This window comes from Plecotus auritus (genome assembly GCF_963455305.1).
Source record: "Plecotus auritus genome assembly, chromosome: 2".
Taxonomy (NCBI): Eukaryota; Metazoa; Chordata; class Mammalia; order Chiroptera; family Vespertilionidae; genus Plecotus; species Plecotus auritus.
The window spans coordinates 95166239-95183194 of record NC_137771.1 but is presented as its reverse complement, the minus strand read 5'-3'; the positions used below and the strand labels follow the sequence as shown (position 1 = coordinate 95183194).

Sequence of the window (16956 nt, the reverse complement as noted above, 5' to 3'; positions counted from 1 at the left end):
GTCATGACTGCAGTGAAGTCGGGACAGTATGCATGAGTTGAGTGTCCATCTTCATTCTCAAGAGTATGGGTTGGGACAGGAACCAGAGTTCTGAATGGAGGAGGTGGTAATTGTGCTCCAGGTTATGAGCTCTTAACCTGGGGGCATGCAGGGCATCTGGGAGATTCCGGCCTCCCTGAAGTTACATGTAGAATGTGTGTGTGCACATTCTTTTCTTTATCTCTTCATCAGATTCTCGAAGGGTTCTTTGTTGGAACAAGACTGAAATAACCCTGTGTTTCAGCCCCTTCAGAGTATTTTAACATCATTCCCAGTCAATCTTCAGCATGGGAGTGGAACTTAACACCTACAACGATTTCAACACATGTTCACTACTAGTAGTACCTGGTAAAGTTAGTTTTCAAGGATCAAAGGAAACTAATGCTTGCAAAGGTTTAATTACTTGACCTAAATAGATAACCTTGGTTCTAATAATATCTAAAATCAGAAGTATTTGAACCTGCATTGTACCTTACTTAAAATTTTAAGTTCTGGTAATTGCTTGTTTTCCACTTGTAAGCAGCTAGGTCAAGTTTTTTCCAAACAAGAGAACCAAACTGCATCAAGTTTGTATATCTGGCCAGGGTCACGTGACAAACCAGTTCAGCACTGGTTCCCAGTCCATTTTCAGACTACAGAGCCCCTTCATTGGTTATTTGTAAATGCTGCAGAGATCATTCCAAATGCTTTTGTGCCTTTCTAACACATCTCCATGCTCATTTCCTTGCACTTAAGCACCACACTATTGGGATTTCTGTCTCAAGTGTGGCAGGCTGGTGTTCAACAACAAAACCCAGGGAACTGAATTAGTTTCTTTCAATGGTTGAATGTGTCAGCTGCTGTCTAAAGTGTAGAAATTCCAAGTGGACATAATATGTAATTTGCTTGACAGATTATCTTCTGAGAGCCACAATGACTAGAATATTAAGGTAACTTAGATTCACATGTCTTTCCAATTATACTCTCTGGCTAGCATTCCCAATCTCTGGTTACAGAAATAAGAAATTTGTGAATTATTTTAAATTGTAGATACAGGGAACAGTATTAGGCTGTAAATGTACTTTGTGTAGATCTAGATATTCCACAATGAAATGCTTTTAGGATTCTGTATCGAAAATACTCTTTGCCACTTTAATTTTTGGTGACTTTCAGGTAATGAAAGAAGTCCAGAGCGCACTAAGCACGGCTGCTGCCGACGACAGCAAGCTCGTGCTGCTCAGCGCAGTGGGCAGCGTCTTCTGCTGTGGTCTCGACTTTCTTTATTTCATTCGGCGCTTAACAGATGACAGAAAAAGAGAAAGCACTAAAATGGCTGAAGCTATCAGGTATGCATGAATGGCATTTTCAAAACATTGGTTTGAGTGTTTTGCTTTTAGTTACCAATGGCTGATAGGACAGGCTTAAACAAGCTTGTGAATGAAATGTACATCTCCTTCCACTGGGAGACCGGAGTAGTAAAAGTAATTAAATCATCTATCTTTTCTGTGGGTCTGGCATACATTGCTACTTACCTTGGGCAAATACTGATTTCAAGTCTGGTTCAAACCCTGTGAAGTGCTCAGGGAACGTTTAATGATTAGAGTATATAATAGCATATAGCCACATTATTTGTCGTATGAGTGTGTTCTGTCTTTGCCCCTTAAATAAAGATGCATTCTCTTTCATATAATAACTTACATTTGCTTGACTCTAAAATAAATTGTCTAGGCTTTATGATGATCCAGTTTCATAACATCACATGAAAAGTTTTGTATTTTTTTTTTTTTTTGGTATAAACAATACACATTCTTGTTCAAATTTATCCTGAGTGTCAACGACACATAAAACTATAACATAGAGTAAAAAGTAAAAGTTTCCTCTATCTCACCTCCCGTCTACAGTTCATTTGTATGTCTTCCCCAACCATTTTCTAAACATTTTCAAATATGTATTCCACACACACACACAAATAATAAAGCTTTATTTTTGTTTCTGTTAAATAAATGGAATTATACAGTGTTGTGTTACAACTTCCTTTTTTCATTTAATAATATGACTACATGTTTCCATATTCTCTGTTTCTGGATTTTTCCACCTTAACAGTTGAAAAATCTTTTCTTAGAACCACATAATTCTGCTATAAGCATGTCCAGGTACATATATTTTATGTCCCTCATTTCTCATGCTAATTACTGTATGTATTTAAAGTGTCTAATTTTCCAGAGTGAAATGTATTTATTTATTTAAAGAGAATGAAACCCAGCCCTGGCTGGTGTGGTTCAGTTGGTTGGAGTGGCATCCCATGCACGAAAAGGTCGAAGGTTTGATTACCAGTCACATGCCTAGGTTGCGGGTTTGGTCCCTGGATGAGGTGCATATGAGAGACGGCTAGTCCATGTTTTTCTCTCACATCAGTGTCTGTCTGTCTATCTCCCTCCCTCACTCCCTCCCTCAAATAAATAAATAAATAAATAAATAAATAAATAAAGCCTTGAGTGAAGATTAAAGTGAATGAAGCCCAGTCAACAACCAAGAGGACCATTGTGCTTCCCACACACCTCTCTAAAATGACATGTCCCTGAGTGATCCATTAAGAAAGAACCCTTTGTTATTTACAGAAAGATGAAAACTTAGAGAGTCACAGATTTGCAAAATGCCAATAAAGTTGTTTGGATGGTCTCCAAAATCCCTAGGTATTTAGAGGGTTGAAGTTGAGCCTCTTTTGATAATTATTGGGCTCCAGGTGGCTGAGACCCTAAGCAGTGGCCTTGGGGGCACAGCTTTGTGGTCCCTAAACCATTCAGAAGTGCGTGTCAAGATTGGTGGAGTGCGTTTCTGTTTTGGTGGGTCTGGAGTTGTGTGTGGCATCTCTCTCTGACATCTCCTTATGTTGGGCATTACTTTAGCCTTTTATAACATTGTTAATGATTTTCAAAATTATGTTTTCTCATATGATATATACATGAATACAGGGCATTATCTATTTCTTAGTCTTCTTGAACATTACCATTTCTTAAGCTATCATATAGTAGTTTTTCAAAAATACTTTCATTTCAAGTATTATTGTTAGTCTTCTAAATAATTTCAAATTTGTAGAATGCTAGATGGGACCATCTTGTTATTCAGTTTGAAAATAAACTGCTTGACCATTCATGTGATTCCTTGACAGATTGTCAGTAACAGCACACTGATTTTACACTTAATACTGTGATTTGGGGAGATCTGCTGTGATAAAATAGACTTTGCCAGCCAATGTTTCTCAGTGCTGGCTCACTTCACCCCACAGGCATTTCCCAGTGCGCCATTTCTAAATCTTGTTGGTGCCTCAACCCTAATCCCAACCCATTCCTCCAGTGTTTAATTGCTCTTGTCAAGGCTAAGGCTTGTATTGTTGGGATTAGAAAAAGCAGAGGAAAGATAGATTAGAGGGATTTCATTTGTTAAACTTCTAGGTGATGCTAAATGTTTATTTTCATCAACTACCCACTCTCCCACTTTTTTCTCCTGACCTTCCCACTCTCCTCACTCCTCACAAGAACTGAATCAGTATTCTAGGGAAAAGTCAAATCCTGCTTTAGGGAAACTTAACTTGGGTCTTCTTTAAATGAATATATTTTTGCCATTGTGAATTTTTCTTAATGTACACTGGCAGGATCCTAATAATAATTAATTACACCAGATTCACTTAACTTTTTCTCTTGCTCATTTACATTTCAGTTAAGTTTTATATGTATAAAATTAGCCTACACACGTAAAGCTATTGCTATGTATATTTTTTGTTTCTGTGGTGTCTTAATTTCTTAAAACTTTGGGGCAAGGAATGTCATTATAGCAAGTTTCCAAAAGAAAAGTAGGAAATAAGATTAGATTTAAACATTAGCTTTGTCGGGAATCTATTGCCGCTAATTCTGTTATCAGAATTGTTGGTGATAAACAGCTTGCAAATAAATTGTAATAAAAATATTTGGTACATTGGTGATAAAATTATTATGAGTCAGTTTGTAAAGTTAGGCTTTTGAAATCTTCGGGAACTGAAAAACCAGGGAGCCTTCTCTCCCCAGAGCGGGGAGCACCTTCTCTCCCCAGAGGGGGCATCTTCACCACCACAGAGTAAGACAAAGAGGGACCTGGGTGAAGAACAGGGCCAGTGAGTAAAATGCCCCTAGAACTCAACCTCTTCCTCATTCAACCCTATTCTATATATTCACTATGAAGGGAAAGCTCAGCTGAGACAGGGCAGTGAGCTATTAAAACTTCAGATCTGTGCCAAAACCGGTTTGGCTCAGTGGATAGAGCGTCAGCCTGCGGACTGAAGGGTCCCGGGTTCGATTCCGGTCAAGGGCATGTACCTTGGTTGCGGGCACATCCCCAGTGGGAGGTGTGCAGGAGGCAGCTGATCGATGTTTCTCTCTCATCGATGTTTCTAGCTCTCTATCCCTCTCCCTTCTTCTCTGTAAAATATCAATAAAATATATATCTTTAAAAAAAAAAAAAAAAAACTTCAGATCTGGTGGCCTCATTTCCCCCAAACAGTTCTTAGAGTAGTGGGTTTTATGTGAGTTTCTCTTTGGTATGTCTGTGAAGTAGTAAACATTCTTCAAAAGAATGGATAGAATTTTTATTTTGTTTAATTATAAGTCTTTTAAAACTCCATTTGTGGCCAATGATCTTTCTTTCCCTGTCATACCCGGCACAGTCTTTAATTCAATTTGCAGATAATTCAAAGGAAACTGAACTTTAAATTCAATATGTTGCATTGAGCTGAGCACATTTGAACGATCATGCATTTTGATTTTGTTTTAAAATAACTTGCAAAAGCAAGGAAGACAGGTTCTCCTTGAATGCCGGGCCCCTGGAGCTTCATCCCCTGCCCTGAAAAGCAGCTCCCCATCCCCACTTCTGCTAGTGACTCTGGGAAGTTTCTACTAAACAGAAAAACAACTCAATAAAGTTTTGTTTTGTTTTTATGTTTTTAAACAAAACCAATTTCTCTGAGAACCATGCTCATCTCTGGCATCCCAGAGTTTACACTCTAGAAAGGTCCAGGTTGTGTTCTCTGAAAAGGGAACATGGTCTTCATCCCAGAGAGTGCTGGCTAATTCATCCCCTTTTCAGAAACAGCAATGGCTTTCAGATTAAGTTACCATTCCAAGCAAAAATAACAAAGCAGCATCTAAGGGGTGGGAGATCCAGTTCCGAAAATATTTCTCCAGCTTGTTAAAAATACAAGCTTTGATTTTGCAATATCTATTTTAGAACCTTTTTTTTTTTTTACCCAAACATGTAGAGAGAGAAAACACTGCTACATGGAATAATTAATTCCTTTTACCATTTCTCTATAGAATTTATTATTACACTATTTTGATCATTTTTTCCATATTAATCTACCATCCCATTCGTAGTTTCCAGATGTTCATATGAGGTAGATGAAAGTGGAGAAACTTGCTTTATATCATGGAAATAAATTCAGCAGTTACCTTGTCAAGAGTCATCAATAACTGAGCATACAAAATGTATTTCCATCATGTGTACTGACCCAAATCCTCAAAAGGTGGTATAACTGAAGTATCTTCAAGTAGATTGTCAACAGTTATTTCAAGGACCTATTTAAAAGGTTGCCTGGCTCTCCTTGTGTCAGTAAAACCCAGTGTGATCTTGCTACACCAGTGCCTTAGGCGCTCTCATTTAAAAAGTCTAGTGCAACTCATTCATTTGAATGCATTTATTTTCACTCAAGATAAAGATCCAGCAAACCTTGTGGACCAGGCTGAGGTCTATGACTATGGGTACCTTTGAGAACAGTTATGGGGTTAGGCTTGCAAGCTGCCAAATTCTGCTTACAGTCCCTCCTTTTTCCTGTTCTACACATGCACACACATACACACCTCCCAACCTGTCCTCGAAAAAATATATGACCCTCTGTGTCAGTGGGGGGCAGGGGTACTATCTAAAATGCCAAATCATGATTTTCAGAGATAATCTGAACAGAATGCTCTAGCTTTTAAATTGCTGAATGGTAGAGAACACCCAAAGATAGAGGTCAGATTTAGAATTCTGTGATTCTGATCTAGAACTAAGACTTCCTTAAAGGAATTATTGGGTATTTATTTTGGTGTGTATTTTTTCTTCTCTTCCCCACGTTAAAGCAGAACAAGAAAGCAACCTCTGAGCATAAAATGAGCTTCTAGTGGTGGAGAAGATGCACATTTCCAGTATGGCATGGCACCAACCTGCCCTAAAGCAGCCTACTATTCCAGCCTAAACCTAAAACAAATCTACAAATAGCCTTGGCTCCGTTTTGTAGAAATTCCCATCCTCTGTGAAGGCCATCCTACCCTTAGTCTCACTCTCCTCTGAAATCCTGCTTTAATTGTATTCCACAACACACAGTGGAGTTCAAAATGGTGTCTGTGGTTTCTGCTCTTCTTGTTTGAATCTCATATTTTAAACCAGCCTGTAAGCTTCTTGTCTCTATATCCCCAAAGGCATTCAGTCTAATCCTATGTAAACTCAGGAATTATCTGTTGTTTCCAAATAATCAGCTGTCTAAAATCACCTATCCAGTCCAGATCCCAACCCCATGGTTCCTGACCCCAATCCTCTAGTCTTTGCTCAACATTGGACAGTGTTAATAGTATGCCCTGTGCCAGGTTTTCTCTGTGAGAGCTTCTAGATTGGTCATCTGAAGCTCATGATGTTTATTGGGCTCCTTGTGTCTTAAGGGAAGGAAGGCTGAGGGAAAAGACATACTGGTCATAGAGCCCATGAGCCACTGCAGATATAAGAGCAGCCTCAGGCTGTGTATTGCCCATCATCTTCAGATGGGTCCTGTGGCAACAGCCACTTCTAGCATGGCAGCTCGGGTATCAGTAAGCCTTTATAACACACAGCAAATAAATCCATGGTCCACAACTTCTGAGGAAAGACCTTCAACAAATCTCAACTCATAATTTTCACAGAGTTTACATCCTAGTAAATTGAATTCCATAATAGTGGGTTTTTTGTTGCTCAAATACATAATATTTTGAGTAATTCCCCATTTATTTTTCATTTTAGAAACTTCGTGAATACTTTCATTCAGTTTAAGAAGCCTATTATTGTAGCAGTAAATGGCCCTGCCATTGGACTAGGAGCATCCATATTGCCTCTTTGTGATGTGGTTTGGGCCAATGAAAAGGCTTGGTTTCAAACACCCTATACTACCTTCGGACAGAGTCCAGATGGCTGTTCCACCGTTATGTTTCCCAAGATTATGGGAGGAGCATCTGTGAGTACCTCTTTTTAAAAAATAATTTTAGAAAACTTCCTGAAGAAATCTAGTTTGGTTATTGGTTTTCTAAATATATACAGGGTGTCATTCTATGGGGACTTTTCATCAAATACACTTGTAATTCATTTCTTGTTCATTAACTTACATTTTTAATTCATGAAATCATACATTTTCATATTGGTTTATAGAACATTTATGGACACTGTTTAATGTCATTTCCTAGAGAAGGACCTCATTCAGTGAGAAATCTACATCTCTACGTAGTTAACATTGACATTCACTATTAGTAAATACCCAATTTGTAACCATACAACGGAGTTTGCACTGGAAAGGTCTAATATAACCTATTACCTAAAAGCTACACTCAAGTGAAAGGAAGAGTCACACTTGTTTCACCTTAAATCAGAACTTAGAAATGATTCAGCTTAGTGAGGAAGGTGTGTTGAAAGCCAAGATAGGCCAAAAGCTAGACCTCTCGCATCAGTTAGCCAAGCTATGAATGCAAAGGAAAAGCTCTAGAAGGAAATGAAAAATGCTACTCCAGTGAACATACAACTGATAAAAAAAGCAAAATAACCTTATTGCTGATACGTAGGAGGTTTTAAAATCAAACAAGCCATGGCTTTCCCTGATACCGAAGCCTAATCCAGAGCAAGGCCCTAACTCTCTTCAAATCTGTGGAAGCCGAGAGAGGTGAGGAAGCTGCCGAAGAAAAGTCTGAAGCCAGCAGAGATAGGGGTTTAAGGAAAGACGCTGCCTTGATAACGTAAAAGTGCAGGGTGAAGAGGCAAGTGCTGATGTAGAAGCTGTAGCGTGTTATCTGGAAGATCTAGCCAAGATAATTAATGAAGGTGGCCACACTAAACAGATTTTAATTGTAGATGAAACAGCCTTATGTTGGAGGAAGATGCCATCTATGGATTTCATAACTAGAGAGGAGAAGTCAATGCCTAGCTTCAAAGGACAGGCTGACTCTTGTGAGGGGCTAATGCAGCTAGTGACTTTCAGTTGAAGCCGATGTTCACTTACCACCCCAAAAATCCTTGGGCCCTGAAGAATTATACTAAATCTACTCTGCCTGTGCTCTGTAAATGGAACAGCAGAACCTGAATGACAGCTCATCTGTTTACAACATGGTTTACTGAATATTTCAAGCCCACTGTTGAGACCTGCTTAGAAAAAAGATTTCTTTCAAAATATTACTGCTCATTGACAATCCACCTGGTCAACCAAGAGCTCCGACAGAGATGTACAGTGAAACTAATGTTTTCATGCCTACTAACACCACATCCATTCTACAGCCCATAGACTTAAGGAATAATTTTGGTTTTCAAGTCTTACTATTTAAGGAATACATTTTGTAAGGCTATAGCTGCCATAAAAGTACATTGAAATCCTTCTAGAAAGGATTTCCCATTCTAGATATCATTTTAGATCATTTATCATTCCTGGGAAGAGGTCAAAATATCAACGTTAACAGTTTGGAAGGAGTTGATTCCAACCCTCATGGGTGACTTTGGGGTTTCAAGCCCTCATGGAGGAAGTAACTACAGATGGGGTGAAAATAGCAAGGACTAGAGTTAGAAGTGGAACCTGAAGAAGTGACTGAAGTGCTGCACTCATGATAAACCTCAAACGGATGGGGAGTTGCTTCTCATGGATGAGCAAAGAAAGTGTTTTTTTAAAAATGGAATCTACTTGTGAAGATACTGTGAACATTGTTGGAGTGGCAAAAAGGATTTAGAATATTACATAAACTTTGCTGATAAAGCAGCAGCAGGTTTGAGAGGACTGGCTTCAATGTATCACATGCTACAGAGAGTCAGTTTGTTCCTGAAAGGAAGAGTCAGTCAATGTGGCAAACTTCAGTCTTGTCTTATTTTAAGAAATTGCTACAGCCACCCAGAGTTCAGCAACCAACACCCTGATTGGTGTGCAGCTGTCAACATCGAGCAGGATCCTCCACCAGCAAAGATAATGACTTGCTGACAGCTCAGATGCTGGTTAACATTTTCTAGCGATAAAATTAAAGTTTTTAAATTAAAGTATGTACATTGTCTCTTTAGACACCTGCTATTTCACATGTAATAGACTACAGTATGGTATGAACATAACTTGTATATGCATTGGGAAACAAAAATTCATGTGAATTGCTTTATTGTCATAATCACTTTATTGCGATGGTCTGGAACCCAATCTGCAGTGTCTCTGAGGTATTTCTGTAGTGTCTCCAAAAGCAGATGCTAAGTGGAGTTAAGTATCCAATACCTATTGAAGGGACAAGGAAGAGATAGGGGGAGAAATTGAACTGTGAGCAGGCCTGACAAAGCTTCGGCTATCCCATGGGAGCTCCGGGGCATATATGGCCTCTTAGTAGATGTACCACAGTGGACCAGAGTGGCTGCTTCCTTTATGTCCATTATCACTGAGAGTGGGCTGTGCCCATGGACAGTGGCTCTCTGCTGTGGGGGAGTCCCCACAGGAGCTAATGGATGTCTGCTGATGGCACTGCCAGCAGCTGGGGCAGCAAGACCTCCCTGTAGTGGATCTCAGCGCACATCTCTGTGTGCGCCACAGCCCACCTCTTATCCCTTGGATCTGCCTCTTCGAACACTTTGCAGGGGGGCAGTTTCTCCAGGTTCCAGAGTCCTCTCTTCCTGGGGGAGACCTAGAGGAGGAGGATTAGACACTGGTAACTGCTGCAGGCAAGAACCACGTGGATGTTAAAAGTAGTGGGTAGTGAAAGTACCATGAGAAGAAGGAAATATGCATCCTCTCTTTACTTATGATAGAAAAATCAGTAACTTTCAAGTAGAGAAGCCTGCAGACACCTCCTTCCTGAGAGATTAAAGTTCACCGGAAATAAGGCCTGTGGGCTGTGGTTTGCCCTCATGTGCTGCACAGAGAAGGACATCGCGTCACCCTGCTGGAGTCCTGCCAGATGTGCATTGCCTCACTCTCATCCAGGGAGTGCCAGGCAGGCCCAGGTGTGGCACAGTCTATAGATGCGGAGCAGTGCCCTCTGCCACAGTCGGAGAATTTCCCGAAGGACTGAGAAGCCTTTGCAGGCTGGGGAGGCCAAGGGGACCTGACAGCTCAGTGCAGGGTGGCTTCTCGGAATCCTGATCAGAGAAAGGACAGCAGTGGGAAAACTGGCAACATTTGCGCAGGATTTGTAGTTCCGTTCATAGTATTGTATCAATGGGAATTTTATGGTGTTGATCACTGTAAAATGTCGTATAAGATGTTAATGTTAAGGGAGAGCTGGATGAAGCGTTGACAAGAACTCTCTATACTACTTTTGTAATCTTTCAGCAAGTCTAAAATTATTCCCAAGATAGAAAGTTTTAAATAGTTTAAATCAAGGAATGTAAAGGAGAGGGCTTAATATGACAAACTGCAGCCGCCCTGCCATAGCTGGTCTTAGTCCTCCCTCACCTCATCCTCTCCCTTTCTGTATTAGACCACCCCCTCACCACCTCTGCAGGCTTCAGTGCTGCCCTGGTGGTAGGTCACTGGTCCCCAAGAGGCCTGAGGCCTGGTTATCATGCCCTGCTCAGCCGGAGTTGGCAGGGAAGGAGGAGGGAGGGGCTTCTGGTGGACCCCAGGATTCCACACATCCCCTCCTCGCCTACTGGCCATGGGCTCAGACATCAAGTGCACGGGCAGTGGTCAGAGTTTCAAGTTCTCTGGGACCCTTGTTGTATCCGCCAGCAAAGTGTGCCCCCTCTGGGGCCAGCAGCGCCCAGAGATGTAAGGAGAGGAAGCACAATGTCCCTCAGTAGATCATTGGGAGGGATCATAAGTGCAGCCTCTCCTGCTTCCACCCTTTCTCTCCCAGGCTGTGTTCTTCTGTTGTGAACATGGTACAATATCAAGGTCTTTGCATTGCATTGTGTATACTGTGAATTGGAAGACAGTGCCCATCCTCCAGGAGCACACCTGCTGGCTGGTGCTTCTCTCGTACTGTGGGTCATCCCAGTGCTCCCAGGGCTGGCAGCTTCTGCAGGTATTGAATGTGACTCCGCCAGAGGACCCACTCCCACACCTCCTTTGCTGGAAGGAGGATATTCTGGTCTGGTGTTGTGTTCTGTGACACCCCATGAGCCTCAGAGTGAGGTCGCCTGAGGACTTGCAGGCAGGAAAGCAAACCCAAACCCACAGTAAGCGTCTGTTCCTATACCAAGCATGTCAAACTTGGGGCCAGCGGGCTGCATGCCTCGTTTAAAGAAATGAGGCATGCGGCCCGCTGGCCGTGAGTTTGACATGCTTGCTGTAAACAGTCAACTTATGCTTGGCTGGCTAGTTGCCTCAGGAATGATGCCAAGCAGGTAGCTTGGCATTGGTGTCTGCTACTAGAAGGTTTCATGTCCAGCCACAACAGTAGCTGAACCAGCCTTGATAGGTCAGAGCCTGTGCTATTGAGCTCTCCAGCACCAGGGGGCCAAACAACCAACACTGGCTAGTGTCACCTTTCTTATGTAGTTGTTTAGTTCCTCTTCGTGGTGGGTGCTCTCTGGTGGACATTGACATGCCAGCAGTCTATACCCTTCCCCAGTTACGCATCTATATGCCTCTAGCCTAGACATCTGTGTCCCTAATTTTCTAGGACCCTGGCCAGCCAGACAGACCGTTCATCACTACCCTGCTCACTCTGGATTCTAACCCTGATGAAGTTTTCTTACACCAGATGAATGACCAGGCATATCCCCCATTTCAGAGCATTCCCCTCGCATGTTCTTTTGAGCCAGGCCACCCATAAACCAAGCTTGTTCACAGGGAATCCCCGTTCAGCCATAGATGTTAACTGAGGTGGGGCACTGGTACAGCAGTGGTGCGTGACTTGTGGGTCTGGGCCACCTGCTTATGCATCTCACCTATGCTCGCTGGTGTTTGTGCCTGATCCCAGCTGTGCACCTGCCACTGGCCCTGTCTGACCCTTAGACCTTGATGGGTATGATAACTCAGCTTATGATGGACATTACACTTGGTGTCCCAGGGCTAGGTGTTCTTTCTCTACCAGGGCGCAGAATGCACACTAGAATTACTGTTTGAAAGGTATATGCTTCTCTGCTGGAAGGCACGGCCTTGCTCCAGAACCCCAGGGACCTGCATTGAGATCATCTCTCTGGCATTGCCATAAGCTCCTCATGGCATCTTGTCCCACCCTCTTCACTGTCAGCCACAGCAGTTCTGGCATTTCAACTTCAATTGGCCTGGACCCTTGTTACTTTCTCCATACTTTAGAATTCTAGCCATCCCAGCAGCAAGACCACACAGCCTCTCCTGGGCACTTGCCAGCGTGTTAAGTCTTGTAGTTCAGGAAAGCTGCCCTGTCCAACCCAGTGGTTTGCCCCCTGGTCAAGAAGAATCCTCAGAATTCAGTCCCTTGTCTTCTCCCAGCTCCACCATTACTTTATAACTGTGTCATGCAGCTCTTCTGGGGAGTTACAGGCCTGATGGCCAAGAGAGGGGATGTGCAGGGTTTAAGGGAAGTGATGCAGTCCTGTAGAGAGAGATTCCTGTATTGCCTTCGAACAAGGGGGCAGCACTTGTTCTGAATGGAGACGAGTGGGCCGTTTATGTGGGCTCAGAGGGCTCAGAGGAGTCTAGGGTTCAGAGTTTGGGGGCATCCACCCAGAAGTCCCCATACCAAGTTTATCCTCCCTCTTCCTCACATACCCAAACAGACCTTCTGTGTGTGGCTGATCAACCTTGCCTGGAGCTTGGTGACTCTGATAAGTCCTGAGTCTGGATGTGGGTCACAACTCTCTCTGCCATCTTGCTACCCAGGAATCCCTCTGTTTGTGTCAGTGGCAACTAGCAGTTACTATCCCATCACCTGTAAGAAGGTCTTCATTGCCAGCCAGCTAGGGAGCAATAAATCCTTTCATCACCGTTTCCACTCCCACCTGCCACAAGGTAGTTCTATAGAAGCAGATGTCAGGTGACTATGGCAAGCAGGACATGGATTAGGTATCAACCTCTGGCGAGGCAGAGAGGAAACAGGATTGGGTAGAGGACAAAGGTGAGTTGTGGTGCAGTTCGGATGATGCCCTAACTGAGCCCATGGTAGACTCTGGGGCATACGTGGCCATCACAGTTGTTCCAGGTGCCCTCACCACACTCAGCCATTGAATGCAGCAGCCCCAAGAAGGGCCTGCTCCTGGGAGAGGCTACTTAGAGAGCTCTCGCAGGTAGTTGCCTGCTGACAGTGCTCCTGGCAGTTGAGCAGCAATTATTTCCTGGGCCGGCGGCTCTAGGTGACATGTCACTGTTCACCTCAAGTCGTCTCCATTTTTTTATGGGGAAAATATTAAACTAACTTGACATTTGAACACATTTTGGGCAAAGGTAGCTTGGAAGTGGAGCCCTTGGGCCAAATGCTGCTAAGGGGTAGCGGTCTTGGAGTCCATTGTGCTAAGAAAGATCCCTAAGTAGCTTGAAGGTAGTACAAAGTGGACGTCTACTCCTGATTCCCTCACCTTTGACCCCGCTGGACAAGTCTTGAAAGTCATTATTGTTTGCTTCTCCTGTGATCTCCCGATGTAACCTGAGCAGCAGTTTTCAGCCAGAGCTATTTGCCCCATCCTCCAGTCCTAAAGGGCATGTGGCAATGTCTAGAAACTTGGTGTCACAACAGAGGAGATGCTGGTTTATCCTACAACTCACATGCCGTCCTCCACACTAAAGTGTCTTTACCCGGCCAGAGTATCTTCATGCCCAGCTTGAGAAATCCTACTCTAAATAAAGCTGGAGCTAAGAGCCTAAATGGCACACAGTGTAAATTCTGCACTTTTTTGGAGTAGCTGACTAAAACCTCTACACAAAACATGAGTGGACATTGATGAGGTAAGTTGTATTGTGACAACTCTTATTGAAAGGGACTGCTGCCCAAATGGTGCCGTTCCTTTCCTGAGCTCTTAGTGTGTATGGATCTCAGGAGCCTGAGGCAAGCCTAGAACAAGTTTGGTTTTCCCCACTTGCTATGAGCAAAACTGCAGGATGGCAAGCTAAAGGGATTGTATTAGCAGGATAAGAAGAACATGCAGGTAAACAAGCTGGGAAAACTACCTTTTTCTGTAGTATCTGCTGCAGGGAGAGAGATCTTGGAGCCAGGCTGTTAGTCACAGCTATGTAGGATAGCTTAATAGTATAATGCTCTACAGTGAGTCCTCCTTGTGCCCAGTGAACATTCGTGGAGTACCCACGCTGAGCCAGACACTGCAAAGCCCAGTCCTGTCTGAAGGACCACCTCTGTGAGCTTTTACACTCAGGAAAGTGTTGGGCCCTGTGACTGACAGCTGAGGAGCCTCAGTTGAGGGGACCACAAAGCTGACAACACTCCCATTTGTAAACCTGGCAGCTCTTGGTCCTTGAGAGCCTTGCCCTGAGTTTACAGTGAGGAGCTGCCCTTTGAGGAGGTTAGAGACTGGTTCAAGGGAGTGAGTGGCAGAACCGCTGCCAAGCTGCATCCTTGAGATTTGAAGCTTCCTGGTTCCTCCCCACCCAAGCCCGTCAGGTTTCCTCACCATACTTCTCAATGTGATATTTTTGGCTAAACTTGAACAGGAAGCAGTCAACCTATAAGACATTTATCTATTCAAAGAGCAAGCCTTAACTCCAGTTATGGCTAACATACCAGGAAAATTTTAACTAATGTATTATTCCTGGCTCAGATGACCAGGATAGTGAAGAAACATACCACTCTATTGTACCTATTTTGGCCAGATCAGCAAAAACATTTGGTGTCACATTTTAGTTTGTGTGCCGAGATGAGAAAGGTTGAAAATAGCTGTACTAGAGTACCATGTGCCATATCCCATGTGACCTATACTTCAACTTAATACTTTCTTGTCCTTTGGCATTTATCATTTGTCTACATAGCTACACTATAACTTTTTTAAAACAGTTGGACAATTTTGACCACATTGAGTATTTTTAAAACTATTGGAAATTGAGTGTATGAGAACATATCCATTCAACTTATGTATATTTAATCTTACCAAGGGAATTTTTCCGAATGGTTTTACTTGATAAGTATATTTTAAACCAACTCACTGCCTGTGTTTTGGTGAGAAAGCGTTTAACAACCTTGAGTTAGTCCCACCATTCAGTCCTTTTGGGTAGATTCAGAAATGTCCTGCACATCTATTGACAGCCAGTGGGGAGTTAGCTGGGTTCTCGCTGACTGGAGCAGAGGATGGTTCTGATGGGCTGTCAGCCCCAGCTTCCTGGCTCCAAGCCTGAGAGAATCAAGAAAAGGGAATGAAACACCAGGAGAGAAGAGAATAGTGGTAGGGCAGTAAATTGGCCTCCAGGTGGAAAAAAAAAAAACTTTCAAAATGACTGGGAGAACAGAGAGGCCCCCTGGAGGCGCTGGAGGAGAAATGCAGGAAAGATGCCTTGCTCTTTGTCACTTGCACTGCCCATGTGCACTCAGGCCAGCAAAGTCCTTTGTGTTCACTACCCAAGCTAAGACCCTGTAGTTCAAGTTTGTCCTACAAACATACTTCAAACTAACCTAAGTGACTTAGTTGTGTTGTCTTTACAGTATGTTGAGAGTACAAGAAATGCATATAAGGAATTGAAAATTCTCTGTCCGTAGAGCACTTCCCAGTAAGTCATTTCATCAGGAACTGTTTTCCTTTCTCATTGCATTTGGATCTGCCTTCAGAAGAACGATCTTAACAGCTAACAGTAAGATTAAGTCAGATTTTTTAAGTCCATTGTTTATTTTAGACCTTTCCACTGAGAGGATGCTGTTCGGGTGTTTTGTAGAACACCTTCAGACTCTTCAAACACCCATGGCTTTGTCTAAGACTTACTCAAATAACATGCTCCACTTGGGGACAAAAGTGAGTCGTGAGTGTTAAGAACCTTGCAGTCCTTCTGAAGACCCTGTTCTGCAGCTGCTTTGCATCTCTGTTGATGTTGAAATGGGGTGATGAATCTGCAGGACATTTGGTCTGCCAGCTCTTGTGTGCATACTCTAAACCAGCAGTCGCCAAGCTTTTGGACCTCACGGACCACCAGTTGGTGACCGCTCCAAAGGTGTCCTTAAACCAGCGGTCACCAACCTTTCAGACCTCGCGGACCACCGGTTGGCGACTGCTGCTCTAAACTGTGCATTTCACGTACAGTTTGCCATTGAGGTGCCTTTACAGGAGATACACAGGTACTGTCAACTGAGAGAGACACTTAATACTTTCAGGCCTTTTCATAACAATGATTTCGCTTCTTTTGGAAAAGAAAGACGCCTACCAAAAGTACATTTTACCTGAGCTCAGAAGCTTCTTTGTGACCACCAGAATCTTCAGGAAGGTTAACCATGCAAGATAGGAAATTGTGACATTAGAATCGTGCAGTTTCTTTGTCAGATAGATATTCTCCCTTTTCTCCTTACTTCAGCATCTGTGAGCCTATCATTAGAGTGATAATGAAATTCATGCAAATTTGTGGTAAGACCTTAAAAGTGCTGTAGAATCCAGGACAAAGTTAAAACCAATTTCATATATATGTACTTAAAACCAAGTGTTCACTCTCTCCATCGAGTCATGCATATAGTCAGACCCTCCTAGGCAGTGGTCGTTGGGGGTGCTTCTCAGTCCTGGTCGTCGCCTCCCAGGTATCCCCCTGCAGGATCTCCCCGCCTGCATGTGGAGAAG

At 42.9% G+C, this 16956-nt stretch overlaps 1 protein-coding gene across 3 annotated transcripts in view; it reads left to right on the top strand.

Annotated features, from left to right (window-relative positions):
* The window catches only part of CDYL (chromodomain Y like), a 218428-nt gene that overhangs the window by 197927 nt on the left and 3545 nt on the right, over positions 1–16956 (top strand). For all 3 annotated transcript variants that reach the window (XM_080657446.1, XM_080657445.1, XM_080657444.1), the window contains 2 exons: positions 1192–1364; positions 7075–7285. In XM_080657446.1, the coding sequence (XP_080513572.1) occupies positions 1192–1364; positions 7075–7285 (384 nt within the window). The remainder of the gene's footprint in view (positions 1–1191; positions 1365–7074; positions 7286–16956) is intronic.